Source organism: Elephas maximus, chromosome 13 (assembly GCF_024166365.1).
Source record: "Elephas maximus indicus isolate mEleMax1 chromosome 13, mEleMax1 primary haplotype, whole genome shotgun sequence".
Classification (NCBI taxonomy): Eukaryota; Metazoa; Chordata; class Mammalia; order Proboscidea; family Elephantidae; genus Elephas; species Elephas maximus.
This window is the reverse complement of record NC_064831.1, coordinates 55,183,386-55,208,408: the sequence shown is the minus strand read 5'-3', so window position 1 is coordinate 55,208,408 and position 25,023 is coordinate 55,183,386. Positions and strand designations below refer to the sequence as shown.

Below are 25,023 nucleotides of genomic sequence, written 5' to 3'. Positions count from 1 at the left end.
GAATGTGTGGCCTGCCAGGGAGGAGGAGGCCCGTGTCACCGGGTTTCAGCCAAATTCTACTCCATGTGTTGAGGAACATTTTCCCCTCACCCCAAATTTCCTGCCACTTACCATCTTCTACCCGAAAAAACCAAAGCATTTCTTCCAGCAACTCCTGAGGCACAGCAGTGCCAGCTGGGGCTCTGGCAGCCCCCTCGCCATGGTCCATGCTGCTCCTGGTTGGGGTGTGTTCCTGGCAACAAAGTTCTCAGGGCCTTTTGGCCCCCCAGCTGCCTTTCTGGCCCTGAGGACTCCTGGAAACAAAGCAGAGTGTGTGACTGGATAGCCATCCTCGTTCAGCCTCCTCTTCCTGCCCAGGGTGTCCCCGGGTGGCACAGTTAAGTGCACAACTCCTAGCTTTAAAGTTGTGGTTCAAACCCACCCAGAGGTGCCTTGGATGAAAGGCCTGGTGGTCTGCTTCTGAAAGGTCACAGCCTCGTAAACCCTATGGAGCAGCTCTACTCTGCCCACATGAGGTCGCCATGAGTTGTAACTGACTCAACAGCAACTTAACAACAACGATGCCCAAATCCAGCCCTCCTCTGGCCAGCGTTATGGGACCAGAACAGCCCAAACTCAGGAGCAGGAGGGGACTGGAGAGGCAGAGACCATAGGGGTGGAGTGACTCAAATCTTCATTAAAACTCAGCACAGAAGGAGCACTGATCTGAGAATGAAGAGGACAGACCCATGCAGACGACTTTCCCACCCCACTTCCAAAGCACCTGCAGTCCTGCACTGTGGTTTCTTTGCATTGTCCCACCCGACGCCCACGGCCCCTTTCTTTCCCACGTGGCTCAGGCGGGCCTATCACTGTCTCTTTCCTGGGGATTGGCAAACCAGTGACCCAGAGCTGATATTAGGGGTCACTGCGAACTCTGGCCCTGGTGGCTCAGAGCCTTTTGGCTGCCAACCAAAAGGTTGGCAAATGAATCCACCAGCTGCTACTTGGAAACCCTATGGGGCAGTTCCACTGTGTCCTGTAGGGTCACTGTGAGTCGGAATGGACTCAATGGCAAGGATTTGTTTTGGTTTGCCAACTCTGGCTGCTGAAATTCCCCATCCCGAGACCTGACTGGTCAGTATGGCCCTGGGTTCTGCAATCCCCTGGTAACTTCTTCTTTGGGATAAATCATCAGATTTGGCTTCTGTTGTTTGCAGCTGAAAAACCTGAACCCGAACCCATGCTCCTTAATTTGAGCCTGCTTGTATCCCTACAAAATAAAAACAGGTTAAGCTGTGTTTACCAAAGCTCAGTCAAAACACAATTTTTGATTTATTCTTGTACTACCTTTATTATTAATATTTTTCTTCAAATTAAGCCACACTTTAATTAAAATAGATTTTTAGAAGGAAACTTTATATTATTAAAAACCAGTTGCTGAGGCGGGGCCAAGACGGCGGACTAGGTGGACGCTACCGCCGATCCCTCTTGCAACAAAGACTCGGAAAAACAAGTGAATCGATCACATACGTAACAATCTACGAACCCTGAACAACAAACACAGATTTAGAGATGGAGAACAAACAAATACGGAGAGGCAGCGATTGTTTTCAGAGCCTGAAGCCAGCGTACCAGTCAGCAGATTTTCTGGAAAAACTAGTTTCCCAGTGATGGCTCGGAGACAGCAGTCCATATCAAACCACATAAAGAAGCAGACCATGACAGCTTCTCCAACCCCCCAAACAAAAGAATCAAAATCTTTCCCAAATGAAGATACAATTCTGGAATTACCAGATACAGAATATAAAAAACTAATTTACAGAATGCTTCAAGACATCACAAACGAAATAAGGCAAACTGCAGAAAAAGCCAAGGAACACACTGATAAAACTGTTGAAGAACTCAAAAAGATTATTCAAGAACATAGTGGAAAAATTAATAAGTTGCAAGAATCCATAGAGAGACAGCATGTAGAAATCCAAAAGATTAACAATAAAATTACAGAATTAGACAACGCAATAGGAAGTCAGAGGAGCAGACTTGAGCAATTAGAATGCAGACTGGGACATCTGGAGGACCAGGGAATCAACACCAACATAGCTGAAAAAAAATCAGATAAAAGAATTAAAAAAAATTAAGAAACCCTAAGAATCATGTGGGACTCTATCAAGAAGGATAACTTGCGGGTGATTGGAGTCCCAGAACAGGGAGAGGGGACAGAAAACACAGAGAAAATAGTTGAAGAACTCCTGACACAAAACTTCCCTGACATCATGAAAGACGAAAGGATATCTATCCAAGATGCTCATCGAACCCCATTTAAGATTGATCCAAAAAGAAAAACACCAAGACATATTATCATCAAACTCGCCAAAACCAAAGATAAACAGAAAATTTTAAAAGCAGCCAGGGAGAAAAGAAAGGTTTCCTTCAAGGGAGAATCAATAAGAATAAGTTCAGACTACTCAGCATAAACCATGCAGGCAAGAAAGGAATGGGACGACATATACAGAGCACTGAAGGAGAAAAACTGCCAGCCAAGGATCATATATCCAGCAAAACTCTCTCTGAAATATGAAGGCGAAATTAAGATATTTACAGATAAACACAAGTTTAGAGAATTTGCAAAAACCAAACCAAAGCTACAAGAAATACTAAAGGATATTGTTTGGTCAGAAAACCAATAATATCAGATACCAGCACAATACAAGGTCACAAAACAGAATGTCCTGATATCAACTCAAATAGGGAAATCACAAAAACAAACAAATTAAGATTAATTAAGAAAAAAAAATAACAACACACATAACAGGGAATCATGGAAGTCAATAGGTAAAAGATCACAATAATCAAAAAGAGGGACTAAATACAGGAGACATTGAACTGCCAGATGGAGAGTGATACAAGGCGATATAGAACAATACAAGTTAGGTTTTTACTTAGAAAAATAGGGGTAAATAATAAGGTAACCACAAAAAGGTATAACAACTCCATAACTCAAGAAAAACGTAACGACTCAACTAACATAAAGTCAAACACTATGAAAATGAGGATCTCACAATTTACTAAGAAAAACGCCTCAGCACAAAAAAGTATGTGGAAAAATGAAATTGCCAACAACACACATGAAAAGGCATCAAAATGACAACACTAAAAACTTATTTATCTATAATTACGCTGAATGTAAATGGACTAAATGCACCAATAAAGAGACAGAGAGTCACGGACTGGATAAAGAAACACGATCCATCTATATGCTGCCTACAAGAGACACACCTTAGACTTAGAGACACAAACAAACTAAAACTCAAAGGATGGAAAAAAATATATCAAGCAAACAATAAGCAAAAAAGAAGAGGAGTAGCAATATTAATTTCTGACAAAATAGACTTTAGACTTAAATCCACCACAAAGGATAAAGAAGGACACTATATAATGATAAAAGGGACAATTGATCAGGAAGACATAACCATATTAAATATTTATGCACCCAATGACAGGGCTGCAAGATACATAAATCAAATTTTAACAGAATTGAAAAGTGAGATAGACACCTCCACAATTATGGTAGGAGACTTCAACACACCACTATCGGAGAAGGACAGGACATCCAGTAAGAAGCTCAACAGAGACACGGAAGACCTACTTACAACAATCAACCAACTTGACCTCATTAACTTATACAGAACTCTCCACCCAACTGCTGCAAAATATACTTTTTTTTCTAGCGCACGTGGAACATTCTCTAGAATAGACCACATATTAGGTCATAAAACAAACCTTTGCAGAGTCCAAAACATCGAAATATTACAAAGCATCTTCTCAGACCACAAGGCAATAAAACTAGAAATCAATAACAGAAAAACTAGGGAAAAGAAATCAAATACTTGGAAAATGAACAGTACCCTCCTGAAAAAACACTGGGTTATAGAAGACATCAAGAAGGGAATAAGGAAATTCATAGAATGCAACGAGAATGAAAATACTTCCTATCAAAACCTCTGGGACACAGCAAAAGCAGTGCTCAGAGGCCAATTTATATCGATAAATGCACACATACAAAAAGAAGAAAGAGCCAAAAGCAGAGAACTGTCCCTACAACTTGAATAAATAGAAAGTGAGCAACAAAAGAACCCATCAGGCACCAGAAGAAAACAAATAATAAAAATTAGAGCTGAACTAAATGAATTAGAGAACAGAAAAACAATTGAAAGAATTAACAAAGCCAAAAGCTGGTTCTTCGAAAAAATTAACAAAATTGATAAACCATTGGCTAGACTGACTAAAGAAATACAGGAAAGGAAACAAATAACCCAAATAAGAAACGAGAAGGACCACATCACAACAGAACCAAATGAAATTAAAAGAATCATTTCAGATTACTACGAAAAATTGTACTCTAACAAATTTGAAAACCTAGAAGAAATGGATGAATTCTTGGAAAAACACTACCTACCTAAACTAACACATTCAGAAGTAGAACAACTAAATAGACCCATAACAAAAAAAGAGATTGAAACGGTAATCAAAAAACTTCCAACAAAAAAAAGCCCTGGCCCGTACAGCTTCACTGCAGAGTTCTACCAAACTTTCAGAGAAGAGTTAACACCACTACTACTGAAGGTATTTCAAAGCATAGAAAAGGACGGAATACTACCCAACTCATTCTATGAAGCCACCATCTCCCTGATACCAAAACCAGGTAAAGACATTACAAAAAAAGAAAATTACAGACCTATATCCCTCATGAACATAGATGCAAAAATCCTCAACAAAATTCTAGCCAATAGAATCCAACAACACATCAAAAAAATAATTCACCATGATCAAGTGGGATTTATACCAGGTATGCAAGGCTGGTTTAATATCAGAAAAACCATTAATGTAATCCATCACATAAATAAAACAAAAGATAAAAACCACATGATCTTATCAATTGATGCAGAAAAGGCATTTGACAAAGTCCAACACCCATTTGTGATAAAAACTCTTACCAAAATAGGAATTGAAGGAAAATTCCTCAACATAATAAAGGGCATCTATGCAAAGCCAACAGCCAATATCACTCTAAATGGAGAGAACCTGAAAGCATTTCCCTTGAGAACGGGAACCAGACAAGGATGCCCTTTATCACCGCTCTTATTCAACATCGTACTTGAAGTCCTAGCCAGGGCAATTAGGCTAGACAAAGAAATAAAGGGTATCCGGATTGGCAAGGAGGAAGTAAAGCTATCACTATTTGCAGATGACATGATCTTATACACAGAAAACCTTAAGGAATCCTCCAGAAAACTACTGAAACTAATAGAAGAGTTTGGCAGAGTCTCAGGTTATAAAATAAACATACAAAAATCACTTGGATTCCTCTACATCAACAAAAAGAACACTGAAGAGGAAATAACCAAATCAATACCATTCACAGTAGCCCCCAAGAAGATAAAACACTTAGGAATAAATCTTACCAAGGGTGTAAAAGACCTATACAAAGAAAACTACAAAGCTCTACTACAAGAAATTCAAAAGGACATACTTAAGTGGAAAAACATACTTTGCTCATGGTTGGGAAGACTTAACATAGTAAGAATGTCTATTCTACCAAAAGCCATCTATACATATAACGCACTTCTGATCCAAATTCCAATGTCGTATTTTAAGGGGATAGAGAAACAAACCACCAATTTCATATGGAAGGGAAAGAAGCCCCGGATAAGCAAAGCATTACTGAAAAAGAAGAAGAAAGTGGGAGGCCTCACTCTACCTGATTTCAGAACCTATTATACAGCCACAGTAGTCAAAACAGCCTGGTACTGGTACAACAACAGGCACATAGACCAATGGAACAGAATTGAGAACCCAGATATAAATCCATCCACGTATGAGCAGCTGATATTTGACAAAGGACCAGTGTCAGTAATTGGGGAAAAGATAGTCTTTTTAACAAATGGTGCTGGCATAACTGGATATCCATTTGCAAAAGAATGAAACAGGACCCATACCTCACACCATGCACAAAAGCTAACTCCAAGTGGATCAAAGACCTAAACATAAAGACTAAAACGATAAAGATCATGGAAGAAAAAATAGGGACAACCCTAGAAGCCCTAATACAAGGCATAAACAGAATACAAAACATTACCAAAAATGATGAAGAGAAACCCGATAACTGGGAGCTCCTAAAAATCAAACATCTATGCTCATCTAAAGACTTCACCAAAAGAGTAAAAAGACCACCTACAGACTGGGAAAGAATTTTCAGCTATGACATCTCAGACCAGCGCCTGATCTCTAAAATCTACATGATTCTGTCAAAACTCAACCACAAAAAGACAAACAACCCAATCAAGAAGTGGGCAAAGGATATGAACACACATTTCACTAAAGAAGATATTCAGGCAGCCAACAGATACATGAGAAAATGCTCTCGATCATTAGCCATTAGAGAAATGCAAGTTAAAACTACGATGAGATTCCATCTCACACCAGCAAGGCTGGCATTAATCCAAAAAACACAAAATAATAAATGTTGGAGAGGCTGCGGAGAGATTGGAACTCTTATACACTGCTGGTGGGAATGTAAAATGGTACAACCACTTTGGAAATCTATCTGGCGTTATCTTAAACAGTTAGAAATAGAACTACCATACGACCCAGAAATCCCACTCCTCGGAATATACCCTAGAGATACAAGAGCCTTCACACAAACAGATATATGCACACCCATGTTTATTGCAGCTCTGTTTACAATAGCAAAAAGCTGGAAGCAACCAAGGTGTCCATCAACGGATGAATGGGTAAATAAATTGTGGTATATTCACACAATGGAATACTACGCATCGATAAAGAACAGTGACGAATCTCTGAAACATTTCATAACATGGAGGAACCTGGAAGGCATTATGCTGAGTGAAATTAGTCAGAGGCAAAAGGACAAATATTGTATAAGACCACTATTATAAGATCTTGAGAAATAGTAAAAACTGAGAAGAACACATACTTTTGTGGTTACGAAAGGGGGAGGGAGGGAGGGAGGGAGAGGGTTTTTTATTGATTAATCAGTAGATAAGAACTGCTTTGGGTGAAGGGAAAGACAACACTCAATACATGGAAGGTCAGCTCAATTGGACTGGACCAAAAGCAAAGAAGTTTCCGGGATAAAATGAATGCTTCAAAGGTCAGCGGAGCAGGGGCTGGGGTCTGGGGAAAATGGTTTGAGGGGACTTCTATGTCAATTGGCAAAATAATTCTATTATGAAAACATTCTGCATCCCACTTTGAAATGTGGCGTCTGGGGTCTTAAAGGCTAACAAGCGGCCATCTAAGATGCATCAATTGGTCTCAACCCACCTGGAGCAAAGGAAAATGAAGAACACCAAGGTCACACAACAACTAGGAGCCCAAGAGACAGAAAGGGCCACATGAACCAGAGACCTACATCATCCTGAGACCAGAAGAACTAGTTGGTGCCCGGCCACAATCGATGACTGCCCTGACAGGGAGCACAACAGAGAACTCCTGAGGGAACAGGAGATCAGGGGGATGCAGACCCCAGGTTCTCATAAAAAGACCATACTTAATGGTCTGACTGAGACTAGAGGAATCCTGGCGGCCATGCTCCCCAGACCTTCTGTCGGCACAGGACAGGAACCATCCCCGAAGACAACTCATCAGACATGAAAGGGACTGGTCAGTGGGTGGGAGAGAGATGCTGATGAAGAGTGAGCTAATTATATCAGGTGGACACTTGAGAGTGTGTTGGCAGCTCTTGTCTGGAGGGGGGATGGGAGGATAGAGAGAGAGGGAAGCTGGCAAAATTGTCACGAAATGAGAGACTGAAAGGGCTGACTCAATAGGGGAAGAGCAGGTGGGAGTACGGAGTAAGATGTATGTAAACTTATATGTGACAGACTGATTGGATTTGTAAACGTTCACTTGAAGCTTAATAAAAGTTAATTAAAAAAAAAAAAAAAAAAACCAGTTGCTGAAAGCAGCCATTCAAGGTACAGCAGCTGGTCTCTATTCACCTGGAGCAACAGAGGAAGAAGGAGAATCAGCAACAGGAAGAGGATATGGACTATGTGGCTAATTGCCTCCATGACCAACTGCCTCCTTGGCCATGAGACCAGAACTGCATGGTGCCCGGCTACCATTACTGAATGTCTGGATCAAAGATCCTACAGAAGAATCCTGATCAAAAGGGGGAAAAATGTAGAAAAAAATTTCAGATTTTCATGGAATCCAGGCTTTCTGAAGCCACTGAGGCTGGATGAACCCCCAAAATGATTGTCCTGAGATAATCTTTAAACCTTGAACCAAAAATATTCCCTGAAGTCTTCTTTAAGCCAAACAATACCAAAAACCAAACCCATTGCCATCAAGTCGATTCCAACTCATAGCAACCCTATAGGACAGAGTAGAACTGTTCCATGGGGTTTCTAAGGAGTGGCTGGTGGATTAGAACCGCTGACCCTTTGGTTAGCAGCCGACTGATTAACCACTGTGCCACCAGGGCTCCAACCAAACAATACTCTAGGTTAATTAGTAAAGTAAGTCTGCCTTGAGCATTGTGTTCTTTTAAGAACTATCTATACCTGTTGCTGTCAAGTTGATTCCAACTCATAGCAACCCTGTATATCGGATCAAATTGACAACAGCAACTCTAAGGATTGGAGAGGAAACTTAGAAGGCAATGAGCTTGGGTTAATGGGGGAGAAAGAATTCAGAAAAGGAGGGTGAGAATGGTTGCACAACTTGAAGAATGTCATCAATGTCACTGAAGTGTACATGTAGAAATAGTTGAATTAGTGTATATTCTCAACAACAACAAGAAATCAAATAACAAAAAAACAGTTGCTATAGAGTTGATTGCAACTCATGGTGACCCCATGTATTATTATCATAATCTTTAAAAAGGAGTATCACTTGTCATAGAGATATAAATATGTAATTATTAAAATAAAAAGTGTAGACCTATATACCCCCAAAATCACCTTGTAGGACTCATGTTAAAAAAAAAAAAAAATGTTTTTTTTCCTACTCATATACCCTGGGGAAACACTGGGTCATGTGACCTCTAGCCTCCCGCCTCTTTGGCCTGGGATTTCATGAACTGCTGACCTGAAGCCTGATCGTTATATACATAGTGACCAGAGTGAGATGTGTTCAGACTTTGAAAATAAGGTCACCTTGGGTGGAATAAGAACCAGTCACTACAGACGTTGAAGTGACATCCTTTCTGGTCATAACACTCAGATGCCTGACCTAGTATCTCAGCCACGTGGGCAATGGGAAGGAACTATCCTGATTGGTGGGCACAAGCAGTTCTACCCCTGAAAAGTTGCTCCCTTCGTGGAAAGACACTGTTGGCATGAAACTCAGGTCCCCATGAGTCTGACCAATATAAGTCAAAATATCTGAACAAATGCACTTGGGATGCTGCGGACTAAAGCTGAGGCCCAAATATCTCCCTTAAGTACAGCCCCATCAGACATGCAGGGAGGGAACTGTCTGCTCCTCCTCCCCATGAAGAGGACCACCACCACCAGCTGTGGTCAGGTGCACCCTCGTTAGGGTGCCCCCATCTATGTCAGAGTAGAACCGTCTTCCATTAGGTTTCTAATAGCTGATTTTTCAGAAGTAGATCGCCAGGCATTTCTTCTGAGGCACTTCTGAGTAGACTCAAACCTCTAACCTTTGGGTTAACAGCCAAGCGTGTTAACCATTTGGACCACCAGGGACTCCAGAGCCCTCTAACTTCAGCACATGTGCGTTTGCCGGGCTGCATTTGGCTCCAGGCTGATTCCAAAGGTCTAGCCTAAGGCTAGGCGGTGTGGGCTGTGGACCAGTGCCCATCTGTGAACAGTTTGTAACTGGTCCTCTACTGTTCAGAAATTAAGAGTAAACATTTAGGAGCATTTATCACATGGAGTCATCATGAGTTGGAATCTTTAGGGCATCTAATAATAAAAGGAGCCCTGGTGGCACAGTGGTTAACTGCTCTGAGGCTAATCGAAGGGTCGGCGGTTCGAACCCACGAGCTGCCCCACAGGCAAAAGATGGGACAGTCTGCTTCCGTAAAGATTTCAGCCTCGGAAACCCTGTGGGGCAGCTCTCCTCTGTCATATAGCGTCACTATGAGTCGGAATTGACTCGATGGCATGAAACAACAATAACAATCAGGATTTGATAGAGTAATTTATGTCTGTTGAATCTAACATTAAAAAAGTGGGGCTTGGATTGTTAAGTAGGATCCCTGGCAGCGCAGTGGTTAAGCACTCAGCTGCTAACTGAAAGGTTGGCAGTTGGAACCCACCAGCCGCTTCACGGGAGAAAGATGTGGCGGTCTGCTTCTGTAAAGATTACACCCTTTTTGTTGGGAGCAAGGGAGAATGAAGAAAACCAAAGACACAAAGGAAAGATTAGTCCAAAGGACTAATGGACCACAACTACCACAGCCTCCACCAGCCTGAGTCCGGTACATCTATATGGTGCCCAGCTACCACAACCGACTGCTCTGACAGGGATCACAATAGAGGGTCCAGGACAGAGCTGGAGAAAAATGTAGAACAAAATTCTAATTCACACACGAAAAAGACAAAGACTGGAGAAACCCGGAGAGTATGGCCCCGGACATCCTTTTAGCTTAGTAATGAAGTCATTTCTGAGGTTCACCCTTCAGCCAAAGATTAGACAGGCCCACAAAACAAAATGAGACTAAAGGGGCACACCAGCCCAGGGGCAAGAACTAGAAGGCAGGAGGGGACAGGAAAGCTGGTAATAGGGAACTGAAGGTTGAGAAGGGAGAGTGTTGTCATGTCATGGGGTTGTTAACCAATGTCATAAAACAATATGTGTACTGACCGTTTAATGAGAAGCTAGTTTGTTCTGTAAGCCTTCATCTAAAGTACAATAAAAAAAAAATTAAAAAAACAAGATTACTGCCTTGGAAACCCTATGAGGAAGTTCTACTCTGTCCTATAAGGTCACTACGAGTTGGAATTGACTTGATGGCAATGGGTTTTGGTGGGGCTCTGGGTTCACAGCCTCACACACTGATAGAGGGAGTGTAGATTGGGCAACTATCTGGAGAGCAAACTAAACCAGTTGCTGTTGAGTCCATTCTGACTCATGGCGACCACGTGTGTCAGCCCAGGCCTCGAGCTTTCCCTGCCACCCCGGGGTGACTGACCTCTTGAATGAGTGTCCTCAGAGGGCGGTCAAGCTCCACTTGTTTTCACAATCCGGGAGAATCACAAGCCCAAATCGTTCCTTCTTATATGCTGGCCTCAGGTGAAGAGAAAACATCCAGACACTCTTGCGAGTCTGGGGGAATGGGCTGGGGAGGACCCGTGGCCTGTGGGTTCTGGCATTGCGGGGGTATGTGTGTTGTGCCCACTCCAGGCCTCTATCTCCCGGTATGATCAATATTTAACCACAGAACAGGGAGTGAAGCTGGCCTTTTACAACTTGTGTTTTCTCGCACACGTGGCGACCACATGTGTGTCAGAGTAGAACTGTGCTCCACAGAATTTTCAATGGCTGATTTTTCAGAAGTAGATTGCCAGGGCTTTGTTCCAAATTGCCTCTGGGTGGACTCGAACCTCCAACCTTTTGGTTGGCAGGCGAGTTCGTTAACTGTACCACCCAGGGACTCTTGAGATCAAATTAGTCAAATTAAATATACACATACCCCAGGATACAGCAGTTCTGCTCTGAGTATGTATCCCAAAGAAATTACCTCCAAGATGGGGACATAGCAAACCACTTATGATAATTCAAAATATATGCTCATGAAACAACACAGATTTTACAAGAACACATACAAGAAAAGGAAACACATTAAACACATTGGGATAGTTGTCTGTGAGGGAGGAGGAAAATGGGAGCAGGCATAGAGAAAAAAGTGAATAAAGGAAGAAAACAGGAGAAGGGTTTTGAACAGACCAACTGTGGAACAAGGAGAGAGGCAAAGGCAGAAACCGAGGAGAGCCCCGGGGGCGATCTCAAGCCTCCTCTTCCTCTGACACTGCCATCTGGAGGCCACAGACCTCAGCCTGAAATAGCCTTTGGACACTCAGCCAAAAGCACTCAAAAACAACCACTGGGAACTGGCCAGACAGAGAGATAGAGCGCCCGTCAAAAAGATTAGACAGAAAACAGAGTTTCCTCCAACACCCAATGCTCTGAGAAAGCTGAAGGAACACCTACAGATTCTGAAGAAAATACGTGGATATGAATATAATACTTAGCTAAGCTTCTCACACATGACTGTGTGTGAGTCATGTATCAAGGTGGAGGTGGAAGTCAGGGAGGAAGACCTTTTAAGACTTCCAAGAACTCGGATGCATACCACTTATTTACTGGACGGCAATGCATTTGGATTTTGATTGTTTTAACCATCTTCCATTGGACTGTGATTCCTGTCAAGGTCCCTGGTCCTGCCATCCCCAGGGAGGTTGAGGGGACTCACCCTGAAGCCTCACCTAGATCTTCTCTTGGGAGCAGGCACTGATTTCTGCGTCCTCCTCACCCTCCTCCTCACCAGAGCACTGGACGGTCTTTGCCCCTGAGCTTTCCTAGGCAGGCACGCCTGTCACCTGGAGTGGGGGGTGAGGGCAGTGCCTGCAGAGCCTGATGGCAGCTGGACCTACCTGGTAGCTCTTCTCTGAGCATACGCCCAGGCCTCGAGCTTTCCCTGCTACCCTGGGGTGACTGACCTCTTAAATCGGTGTCCTCGCAGGGCAATCAAGCTTCACCTGGTTTTCACAATCCAAAAGAGCCACCAGCGCAATTATTTCCTTCTTACATGCTGGCCTCAAGTGAAAACACCCAGACCCTCTTGCGAGTCTGGGGGAGTGGGATGGAGAGGAGCTGTGGCCTGTGGCTTCTGGCATTGCGGGAGTGTTTGTGTTGTTCTCATTCCTGGCATCTGTCCCCCGGTATAATCAATATTTAACCACAGAACAGGGAGCCTGGCCTTTTACAACTGGCCTTTTACAACCTGAGGTCATAGCATCATGTGAATTACTTGAAAGGAGCTATAAAATGAGACCTTTGGAGATGGGCTTTTGGGCCGTTTGAGCGCCAATGACTCAGCAGGGGAAGCAGCTGAGCAAAACAGAATGGGGTGGAAAAGCCTTGGAAGCAGGAGTGAGGGGCTCCCCACCAGGCCAGACCCAATCAATTCTGATAGTCTGTGGGCTCTGGGGTTTTCTGCCCACTGGCTCCTTGCATCCCCAGCAACCGTTGGAGCTGGCTCAGCACAGTGTGAGATTCCCATTTCACAAATGAGAATAAAAGACTGAGTGACATCAAGTGACGGGCTTAGTTTCTCTGTCAGTTAAGCAGTGTACAAGGAGAGGATGGCAGTGTAGATGACAGTGTGGATGACAGCATGGATGACAGTATAGATGACAGTGTGGGTAACAGTGTAGATGACTGTGGGTGACGGTATAGATGACTGTGGATGACGACAGCATGGACTACAGTGTGGATGATCGTGTGGATGACAGCATAGGCAACAGTGTGGATGAAAGTGTAGATGACTGTGGAGGACAGTGTGGACAACAGTGTGGATGAGGACACCATGGATGACAGTTTGGATAACACTGTAGATGATTGTGAAGGACAGTGTGGATGACAGTGTAGACGACAGTGTGGACAGTGTGGATAACAGCGTAGATGACTGTGTGGATAACAGTGTAGATGACTGTGGAGGACAGTGTACATGACAGTGTGGATAACAGCGTAGATGACTGTGGAGGACAGTGTGGATGTCAGTGTGGAGGACAGTGTAGATGACAGTGCAGATAACAGCATAGATGACTGTGGAGGACAATGTAGATGACAGTGTGGACGACAGTGTAGATGACAGTGTGGATAACAGTGTAGATGACTGTGGAGGACAGTGTGGATGTCAGTGTGGATGGCAGCATGGTGCAGAGAAAAGGGGACCCAACAGGGAACATAGCAGACCTGCATGGACCTCCAGCTCCTAATCATCTTGGGAGTGATTCATTCATTTAATAAATATTAATTGAGCACCTACTCTGTGAATACATGGTAAGCAAGACTCTCCTGGCACTCACACACTAAGGGAGATAGGCAACAAAAAAGAAAGCAAATACGTAAATAAGATAATTTCAGCTAGTGATAATTTCTGTGAAAAATTGAAACAATGTAATGATATAGAAAGAGACAGGGTCCGGGAGCTAACATTTCAAGATCATCAAGAAACGCCTCTCTGAGGACCTGACACTCAAGCTCAAAACTGAGTCAGGAGGAGTTAACATGCAAATATCTGGGAGGCAGAAGAAACAGCAGGTGCAAAGGCCCTGAGGAAATGAGCTTACTGTTTGAGAAACAAAGAGAAGGCCACTGTGGCTGAAGCCTGGTGGTGAGGGGTAGTGGTGTGGAATAAAGTTGGAGGGTAGGCAGCAGCCAGATCACGCAGGGCCTTATAAGGCAGGGTAAGGAGTGTGATTTGCCCTGAATGTGATGAGATGTCACTGGAGGGTTTTAGGCAGGAAAGTGACATGACCTGATGGCATTTTCTGAGATCACTCAGACTGCTGGGTGGAGAGTGGACTGTAGGGGAGCCCAAGTGGGGCCAGAGACCCGTTGAGGGGCTATTATATTCGTCCAGGAAATAGATGGGCAGTTGGTTTGGACCAGGGAAGTGGCAGTGGAGACGGTGAGAAGTGGTCAGATTCAGGGTGCGTTTTGGAGAGAAAAGAAAAAGAGGGAAACTAATTCAACTCTAACTCTCTTAAACACTAAAGGAATTTATTGGTTCCTATTACTTCCTGGAAGTACAGCCAGAATGCTCCTTAGAAGTGAGGATAGCGAGACTTCATCTCACATACGGTGGACATGTTATCAGGAGGGAGGAATCAGTCCCTGGAGAAGAACATCACGCTTGGTAAAAGAGAAGGTCAGCGAAAAAGAGGAAGACCCTCCATGAGATGGATTGACAGTGGCTGCAACAATGAGCTCAAGCATAACAATGACCGTGAGGATGGTGCGGGACCGGGCAGTGTTTTGTTCTGTTGCACATAGGGTCGCTATGAGTCGGAACCAACTCAATGGCACCTGACAACAACATAACTGGGAAGGGCAGGGCTAGAGCTGACCTTAGGGATGATTGGACCAGGAGCTTGAAGATCCTTAGCTCTCTCTCTTGAGATATTGGGCTCATTTCCACAAGCTAGCCTTCTCCATGCAGCTGCAGGAAAGCCAGGCTCACACCTATATAGCCGTAGGGGAAGGAGTCCCTTTTCTCAGCTCCAGTTTGAACATTCCTGAGAAAGGATTCTAATTACCCTGTCCTGAATCATGCACCCATCCTTGGACCAACTGTTATGGCCAACAGCGAGGTACCACGAATGGCCCAGCTCAATTCTTACGCCCAACAGGTAGCCAGGAGGAAAAGGCTGTGAGCTGGATAGCCACTCCAGCGTCGGTCCCTGAAGTGACTCGCTGGCCACAGTCCTCCCTGTCTGCCTTGGGGGGTATCAGGGACTCTAACAGAATTGTGTCCCATGTAAGAGAAACCTGCCCCACCTCCAGATTGTCCCACTCTTCCTTCTCTGTCTCTTTTTCTTCCTCCCTTACCATAGCGCTCTCTGCTACAGCTCATCCAAGAACTATTTATTCCATGTCTGCTCTGTGCCAGGCATTGTGCTCATGGTAAACCATCATAAGCATTGCCCCTGACCTCATGGAGACTGCAGTCTAGGGGGGAGACAGACATACAGATGGTGACATTAGGGATAATGTGATTATAACTACTACGTGGCAAGTGCCAGGAAGGAAATACATTCACAGAGATGAGAGCATATCACCAAGCCCTCCCATCCTCATTGCTCCAAATATCACTTCTGGACTAATTAACCCTACCCTGGAGTCTCCTTTCCTGGCTTCTCCAGTCTCTTGGCTCCGTACCTAGAAGATGATGGGCGATCAGCAGTGGAGTGGAGTGGAAAGGCTTCTGACTTTTCCTACTGTTCTAATACCTGCCTCCTCATAATCCTTATATGTCACCTTCTCCAGGAAGCCTTCCCTGTCAGTTAAGAATTGTGTTTGGCTTTGAGTAAAAAAGACTCAATTTCAATGGTTTAAATCCACAAGTATTTATTTTCCTCATATAAGAATTCCAGAAGCAGCCAGTGACTAACGTCAGAAGCTCAAGGAAATCAAGGCTGAGGTTTCTGAGATTCCTTTGGCCTTTCCCTCATGGTCCCAATTTGGCTGATGCAGCTCCTGCCATTATAGACAGTTCCAAGCAGAAAAAAGGAAGGAGAACAAAAAGACATGGCCATGGAGAATAATGGACAAAGAGCCTTCCAGAGATCAAACCCTGACAACAAGGAGGACAATGATCAAGGAGTTATTCCCATAAAAGAGTGGCCAGGGCAGTCAGGTGGGCTAACTAGTGGACTAACTCTACTGCCAGAGCAAGGGGTCTTTACAGGTTATGCTCAGCAGGATTTGATAACTTTCATGGACCAGTGGCTGCTGTGTAGACTATAGCAGAGCCTGCTAATTGTCTCCCAGGGTATATTCTTCCCTTCTTCTTTCTAATAGAAGACCCTTCTAAGGTTTAGCTGGGCACATCACCATCCAGCCGGAGGATGCACTTCCCAGGTGCCATGCGCCTGGCAGTTGGGAGGGGTCCTTTGACTAAGTTTTGGCCAAAGAAATATGAGAAGAAGTGATGTGTGACTTCTGAATCACTTTTTCTTTCTTTCTTTTTTTTTTTTGCAATTCATTGAAATATAACATACATACAGAAAACCAACCAGTAACCAGTTGCCGTCAAATCTGTTCTGACTCATGGTCACCCCATGTGTTCAGAGTAGAATGTGCTCCATACGGTTTTCCATGGCTGTGTACCTTTCAGAAATAGATCATCTGAGGCACCTCTGGGTGGATTCGAACCACCAAGCTTTCGATTAGTAGCCAAGCACGTTAACCATGTGCGCTAACCAGGCGGCCTTGTAAAGGGCCAGAGAGTAAACGTTTTAGGCTTTGTGGACCATACAATCATTGTCACAACTGCTCAATTCTGCTACTACAGCATGAAAGCAGCCACAAACCAAAATAAAAAACAAACAAACAAACCCACTGCTGTCAACAATTTCGACTCATAACGACCCCGTAGGGCAGAGTAGAACTGTCCCATAGGGTTTCCAAGGAGCGGCTAGTGGATTCGAACTGCCGACCTTTTGGTTAGCAGCTGAGCTCTTAACCACGGTGACACCAGGACTCCGAAAGCTGCCATAATCAATATGAAAACAAATGGGCATGGCCATATTCCATGCCTCAGAAGAAAGACCTGGCTATTTACTTCCTAAAGCTCACAGCAAAAGTTGGCCAACCCAAGCAACATAAAGGAATCTGGGTCCCTGAATGACCTCATGGAGCAGAGCAGCCTGTCTGCCCTGGTCCCCCTGTCCACCTCTGAATGTTAAGCGAGAGAGAAGTAAAGTGTGGTACTATTTGAGAGACTGTGTTTTGGGGTCTCTTTGGTAACAGAAACTTTGGCTGTCCAATGACTAATACATACCTTGTACACGCTCAATATTAATTTGTTGAATAACTGAATAATATGGCAACAGAAGAATTGCGTTCTAAGCCTGTCCATCTTTGCTACTGACCAACTGTGTGACCCTGGGCTAGTTATTTTGACCTCAATTTCTTTTTTTTTTTTTAATAATTTTTATTTTGCTTTAAGTGAAAGTTTACAAATCAAGTCAGTCTCTCACGTATGAACTTATATCACCTTACTACATACTCCCATTTACTCTCCCCCTAATGAGTCAGCCCGCTCCCTCCTTCCAGTCTCTCTTTTAGTGACCGTCTTGCCAGTTTCTAACCCTCTCTACCCTCCCATCTCCCCTCCAGACAGGAGATATCAACACAGTCTCAAGTGTCCACCTGATACAAGTAGCTCACTCTTCATCAGCATCTCTCTCCAACCCATTGTCCAGTCCCTTCCATGTCTGATGAGTTGTCTTTGGGAATGGTTCCTGTCCTGGGCCAACAGAAGGTTTGGGGACCATGACCGCTGGTATTCTTCTAGTCTCAGTCAGACCATTAAGTCTGGTCTTTTTATGAGAATTTGGGGTCTGCATCCCACTGTTCTCCTGCTCCCTCAGGGGTTCTCTGTTGTGCTCCCTGTCAGGGCAGTCATCGGTTGTGGCCCGGCACCATCTAGTTCTTCTGGTCTCAGGATGATGTAAGTCTCTGGTTCATGTGGCTCTTTCTGTCTCTTGGGCTCATAGTTATCGTGTGACCTTGGTGTTCTTCATTCTTCTTTGATCCAGGTGGGTTGAGACCAAGTGATGCATCTTAGATGGCCGCTTGTTAGCATTTAAGACCCCAGACGCCACACTTCAAAGTGGGATGCAGAATGTTTTCTTAATAGATTTTGCCAATTGACTTAGAAGTCCCCTTAAGCCATAGTCCCCAAACCCCTGCCCCTGCTCCGGTGACCTTCGAAGCGTTCAGTTTACCCAGGAAACTTCTTTGCTTTTGGTCCAGTCCAGTTGAGCTGACCTTCCCTGTATTTTGTATTGTCCTTCCCTTCACCTAAAGTAGTTCTTATCTACTATCTAATCAGTAAATAACCCTCTCCCACCCTCCCTCCCTCCCCCCTCTCATAACCACAAAAGAATGTGTTCTTCTCAGTTTATACTATTTCTCAAGATCTTATAATAGTGGTCTTATACAATATTTGTCCTTTTGCCTCTGACTAATTTCACTCAGCATAATGCCTTCCAGGTTCCTCCATGTTATGAAATGTTTTACAGACTCGTCACTGTTCTTTATCAATGCGTAGTATTCCATTGTGTGAAGATACCATAATTTATTTAATCATTCATCCATTGATGGACACCTTGGTTACATCCAGCTTTTTGCTACAGATATATGCACACCCATGTTTATTGCAGCAATTTTTTTTTTTTAAAACAGTGCTGCAATAAACATGGGTGTGCCTATATCTGTTTGTGTAAAGGCTCTTATTTCTCTAGGATATATTCCGAGGAGTGGGATTTCTGGGTTGTATGGTAGTTCTAACTTTTTAAGAAAATGCCAGATAGATTTCCAAAGTGGTTGTACCATTTTACATTCCGGCCAGCAGTGTATAAGAGTTCCAATCTTTCCACAGCCTCTCCAGAATTTATTATTGTGTGTTTTTTGGATTAATGCCAGCCTTGCTGGAGTGAGATGGAATCTCATCGTAGCTTTAATTTGCATTTCTCTAATGGCTAATGATCGAGACCATTTTCTCATGTATCTGTTAGCTGCCTGAATATCTGCTTTAGTGAAGTGCATGTTCATATCCTTTGCCCAATTTTTGATTGGGTTGTTTGTCTTTTTGTGGTTGAGTTTTAACAGAATCATATAGATTTTAGAGATCAGGCGCTGGTCGGAGATGTCATAGCTGAAAATTTTTTGACCTCAGTTTCTTATCAAACTTTATAAGCTTCTAAGAGGAATAAAAAGGAAAGGTATTTTAGAAATCATTACCAAGGGGTCAATTGTGTAATGACAAAGTCCAGGTTCTTCAAACTCGGTAGATTTTCCCCTGGGACCAACCAGTTAGCTTTTCTGCTAAATAAGGTAAAAACCCAGTACAAAGGAGAACCCTTTTCCTAAAGAATAATGGGGCGAGGGGGTAAGGAACACTCACTGAGCTGTCCAGGGTCTTGACCCCTCAGCTCCGGGTGCTTTAACCTCAGCCTAGGGTTAAGGTAAGGAGCCCTGGTGATGCAAGAGTTAAGCGCTCAGCTGCTAATGGAAAATCAGTAGTTTGGATCCACCAGCTTTGAATCCATGGGAATCATCATCCCTGCATCCTTTAAGTCTTTGATGGTGGTACTAATCTCTGCAGTTCCTCCAAGGAATGCGGTACTGTTTTGGTTTGCTATTTTCCTAAGCAGGGGCAGTTCTCATGGCTTCCACTTGGCTTTTCCTATTATAGTAGCCCTTACTTCTCATGTCAGAGATCCGATGTGGGGCTTCTGCCAGTTGAGTATGTCTGTTCCAATTATGCACTCTGGAACTGGAAAATCACTACAGTATGGGTTTGGGGAGCCACTGGACCCACTGTGAGATGGACCTGAGCTAAGACACCATTAATAGCCTGACCTCCATACGCCCCCTACTGTAATTGGTGGGACATAGTGATGTTTTGGTGATGTTTTGAGGCTCCTGGAATTAGTGTCAGTTCAGAGACAGTGCCCAGTAATCCCCCAAAAGTCTGATATTATTTCCTTTTCCCAAGTGAACAATCACTCTCATAAAGGCCATAGATCCATTGGAGGAAGGCTAGGATAAAGATTAATTAACAGTATAAATTTTTTGCAGTGTAGTGGGGTCCTTTTTCAAGAGGACCCAGACTCCCCTTCATTCAAGTGATTGTGGGTCTAAACTGGCTTAAGTCTGGGAACTGACTGAGGGGCTGTGATTCTTTATTTATTCTGGAAATTCAAGTTAGACTGCTGAGCTCTTGACCTAGAATTCTTCTGCTTGTACAGATCAAATAAATATTTAGTAGATTTCCCATCTATTTCACTCCTAGGGAAACCATGACTAAGTAGCCAGTGCCGTAAGTCCATACAAGTCAGACTATTCTAATTACAGCTTTGACTGTAACCACACCCACCTTGTCTTTGTTGATTAAGTGCCACCATTTGGCCCTACCACCATGAGGTCCAATCAGCCCCATTATAGTTAGGGGTCTTAATTAGTTAGGGCAGTTCCCCCTGTCAAATCTGACTTCCATAAAATAGTAATCACAGTAGTCTTCACAGATGCTGGGGCTCCCTTTACAAATTTACTCATCACCATTGTGGTAAAAGGTATGTCCTCTGGGCACCCCATGGGTGGATCTGTGGGTCCAACCTAATAAATCCACTCTAACATGCCAATTTCCCTAAGCTTTTGGATACCCTCTTCTACAGTATACCAAGGCAGGTCTGGCATTTCAGCTTGATTTAGTATAGGCCACCACTTAATCCATGCTTCAGTGAACCAACCAAATAAATTATTAGATCCTGTTCTCACCTCTCAAGCTGAAACACTGAATGAAGTATCTGAGCTTCAATGAACCTCTGGGTCACCTGACTCGAGGGGGCTATGGAGCTGATTTAGGCGGTTCAGCTCGCCCTTAGGGTCTCCGTCGCCATGGCCAGTCAGTCTCAAGGTATCTAGCAGCTGCTGCAAGCGGAGAAGCGCACCACGGAGAAGGTGTCCGAGGCCCGCAAGTGAAAGAACCAGAGGCTGAAGCAGGCCAAAGAAGCAGCTCAGGCTGAAATTGAACAGAACCGCCTGCATAGGGAGAAAGAGTTCAAGGCCAAGGAAGCTACCGCTCTGGGGTCCCATGGCAGTTGCAGCAGTGAAGTGGAGAAGGAGACCCAGGAGAAGATGACTATCCTCCAGACCTACTTACTGCAGAACAGGGATGAAGTCCTGGATAACCTCTTGACCTTTGTCTGTGACATCCACCCAGAAATCCATGAAAACTACCACATAAATAGATAAAGGAAAAGGAAACACCTGTTCCATGGATTGGCATTTTAGATGCCCTCTCACATGGAATAAGAAGCTTTAGCAAAGCTAGAGTTACGTTCTTGTGAAAAGGCATTAAATTATTTCTGTGTATTCTATAGTAGTTACCTTTACTTTTAGAGAGTAGCAAACCTAGTACTTTGTACAAACTTAGAGTTTATCCAAAGATTTCATCTTTTTTACCTCATATTTCATATAAATTTAATGGGTATACACTGTGTTTTCCTATGCTTCTTAGCCAAAGCAACATATATAGCTCCGTGACTTTTCTTTCTTAGATATCTAGTACAAAAAAACAATTCTTTAACTGGCAAAATGGTCACGAAAGGAGAGACTGGAAGGAGGGAGCGGGCTGACTCATTAGGCAGAGAGTAAAATGGGAGTATGTAGTAAGGTGTATATAAGCTTATATGTGACTGACTTGATTTGTAAACTTTCACTTAAAGCACAATAAAAATTATTTAAAAAACAAAACAATTCTTTGAAGACAGAAATGGGTTAAATATTTCATTTCCCTAAAGCTTTCTTGAAGGTCAGGGGCTATTTCAATGAAAAAGTAGTAAATAGCTTTTTTGTAACTTGTATAAACAGCAGCCAGCCTTAAAATAATCCTTTCTGTTTAAGGGATAGAACAATGAACACTAGTGTAGTTGTTTGGGCTGCTTTTAGTTTCTCTTAATAGAAATTGCTAGATAACAGACTCCAAACATCTATCGAATAGATAATTACTTAATGTACTGGTAATCACTTAGAAGTAAAGATTCTTTGGAATGAAAAAAAAAAAAAAAAAGAATCTGAGCTTACTGTGCTCATATCAATAAACTCAGACTGATCCAACTTCATGTTCCTTGCACCGTTATCCCACAACCTTAATAGCCATTCCCACACATATTCCTCAGGTTTCTTTTTGTATATATTAGAAAAATTGAGCAGCTCTTTCTGAGTGTATCATACCTCCTCCTGGGTCACACTTTGTACTTCACCCCTTGGGGCTCATTGGAACTGAAATCTAGTTACAGGTCTAGAAGCAAACATGGGTGGTGGGCGTGGGTCCTGGGGACATTCAGCAATGTCTTGTGAGGCATCTGCCTCCGGCAATCCCCCAGGTGCCACCCCAGGTGATATTTCAGACAAAGACTATTCAGGCACAGCTGGGTTAATTTCATCAGGTGGGGTGGAAGGGATAATGGATAATGGTTTTACTGGGCAGGGTGGTTTAGCAGATAAAGATGGAGTACATCTATTCTTGACTTATGGACTATCTGGTTATCTGACATTTCACATTTACAACAATAGTAAAAAATGTACTATCTGACTATTTTGTGCATTAGTTATATACGTCTGGCAGTAACAAACACTAAGGTACAAGGCAAGAGTAACACTTGCTGTGATGGTTAAGGTTATGTGTCAACTTGGTTGGGCCGTGATTCTCAGTGGTTTGGCAGTTATGTAATGCTATAATTTGACAGTTATGTAATGATGTAGTCATCCTCTATTTTTTGATCTGGTGTGATCACCCTCCCTTTTTGAGTAACAGTGATTTTTGCATAACAACCTGGCCTTTGGAACTTAACCATGTCGATAAGTGGGTATAATCTCTTCAGATGGGAGTAAGAGGGCTGGTTCTGTTGGCAGGGGTGGTTCAACAGAATTTATGGGCTCAATGTCCCCAATTTCCTGATTATCTGCCCATATGTCCCCACCCCAAGTTTCAGGGTCCCATTTCTTCCCAATCATTGCCCTCATTTTAACTTCAGACATCATTCAAGGTTGGGAATTCGGTTAGCCTTGTAATTCAGCCACTCTTATGATAAGACTCTGGGTTTGATTTTTTGCAATAAATGCTCCGTTACTACAAGAAATAAGGCTTCCTCTCAGGGCACAAGTGGCAACTTTCAGGTCTTTTATGTTTTTTTTTTTTTTATGTGGTGCTTGTGTTTGACTCCAAAGCCCTGAGCTCATCTCTTTCTTTCACCAGTTGTCTAGCAAAAGCAGGACCAACCAATCACCTCCCCCATACTTCTCATTCTGATACAATTGTAGAGAAGTATCAAATATGCCATTACCCAGAGCCTCTCTCACAAATATTTGATACATTGGTGGTGATATTTTGTGTATTTCTATTGCCACCTCATGCCATGGATTGGCAGTGCCCTTTTTACTACTGGAGGCAGAGTCATCAGTGCCTTTATGATCAGCCAAATTTGAGAACCAATTCAGAAAACTCGCCCTTACTATTTTGTTCCTCTAGAACCACTGTCAGTACCAAATGTCTTAGGCTGGGTTCTCTAGAGGAGTAAAACCAGTAAAGAATATATAAAGTGTGTGTGTGTGTATATATATATATAGAGAGAGAGAGATTTCAAGGAAATGGCTAGTTGTGGAGGCTGGCGAGTCCCAAATCCATGTCAGATGTCAGGCTGGAGGCTTATCCTGACTCATGTGGTTGCATGGGCTGCTGAATCCAAAATCAGCAGGTCAGACAGCTCACAGCACAGGTGAGACCGCAGGCTGCTGGCTCATATGCCAAAAGCCAGAGGCCAAAGGATGATGAGTTGGACGCAGGATCCAGAGAGGGTGAGCTTTGCCAGAATATCTATATATATTGGGTACAGGCCACATCCCCAAGGAAACTCCCCTTTCAACTGATTGGCTGCTCACTTCAGATTACAAAATGGAGGATGATTACATAATATCTGTCAAACCACTGAGAATCATGGCCTAGCCAAGTTGACACAGAACCTTAACTATCACACTCAGTTTGAGCAATAATTCTGCCAAATCCTTAATAGCAGCACCTTCTCTTCCCAGTAGAGAAAGCTTCATGGAAAATAAAATGAAGTCCAAACACGGTGATGTACAGAAGAGACCACACATATGAGCAGAGATACATGTATAAAGATGTTCACTGCAGCATTGCTTAAAATAGTAAAAGACAAAAAATCTAGATGTCAAAGAACCGGAAAATGGTTAAATTATGATACCAATGGAGGCATACGTTTCTTCTAGGGGACAATTTTTATATTAAACCCAGAAGGGAGAGAACAAGTATTGGAATTAGTGAGGTAATTTTTGGAAGAGGTAGGTTAATTACATCCAGAATTATTGGTGTTTGAGCACTGACTCGATGGCTTCTTCTGCAATAGGGTGGTTTAGTGTCCAAAAGGAAACCATCTTTACACTTGCTGAAGTACGATATCTCAGCTACCAAATGTCTTTTCAGCACATGCACATTTTGCTGGAAGCATTTCAGGAACATCTGTGAAGTGTGGGAAGATTGAGCAGAAGTGTGTGTGAAACAATGAAATAAAAAATATGTACTTTCTCTAAGACATTCTGCAGCCACCACCTTCATCCTTTCACCTTATCTATGGCATTTGAGACTTTCTATACCATTGAACCTTATTTATAATCCTTAACTATTTCTCTGTCTTTGACCTCTTGCTCCTGGTTACAGTATAACCAAAT

At 43.2% G+C, this 25,023-nt stretch overlaps 1 protein-coding gene and 1 pseudogene across 3 annotated transcripts in view; one reads left to right on the top strand and one right to left on the bottom strand.

The window, feature by feature from the left end:
* SLC51B (solute carrier family 51 subunit beta) overlaps nucleotides 1–25,023 on the bottom strand; it is a 39,904-nt gene that overhangs the window by 2,756 nt on the left and 12,125 nt on the right. For 2 of the 3 annotated variants that reach the window (XM_049905288.1, XM_049905289.1), the window contains one exon: nucleotides 112–293. In XM_049905288.1, coding sequence (XP_049761245.1) covers nucleotides 112–208 — 97 coding nt within the window. In that variant the 5' untranslated portion in view covers nucleotides 209–293. Of the gene's footprint in view, nucleotides 1–111; nucleotides 294–22,383; nucleotides 24,815–25,023 lie in introns of those variants that run through there. The other variant, XR_007519832.1, reaches the window with a different exon arrangement.
* Nucleotides 21,172–21,675, top strand: LOC126087702 (V-type proton ATPase subunit G 1-like; annotated as a pseudogene).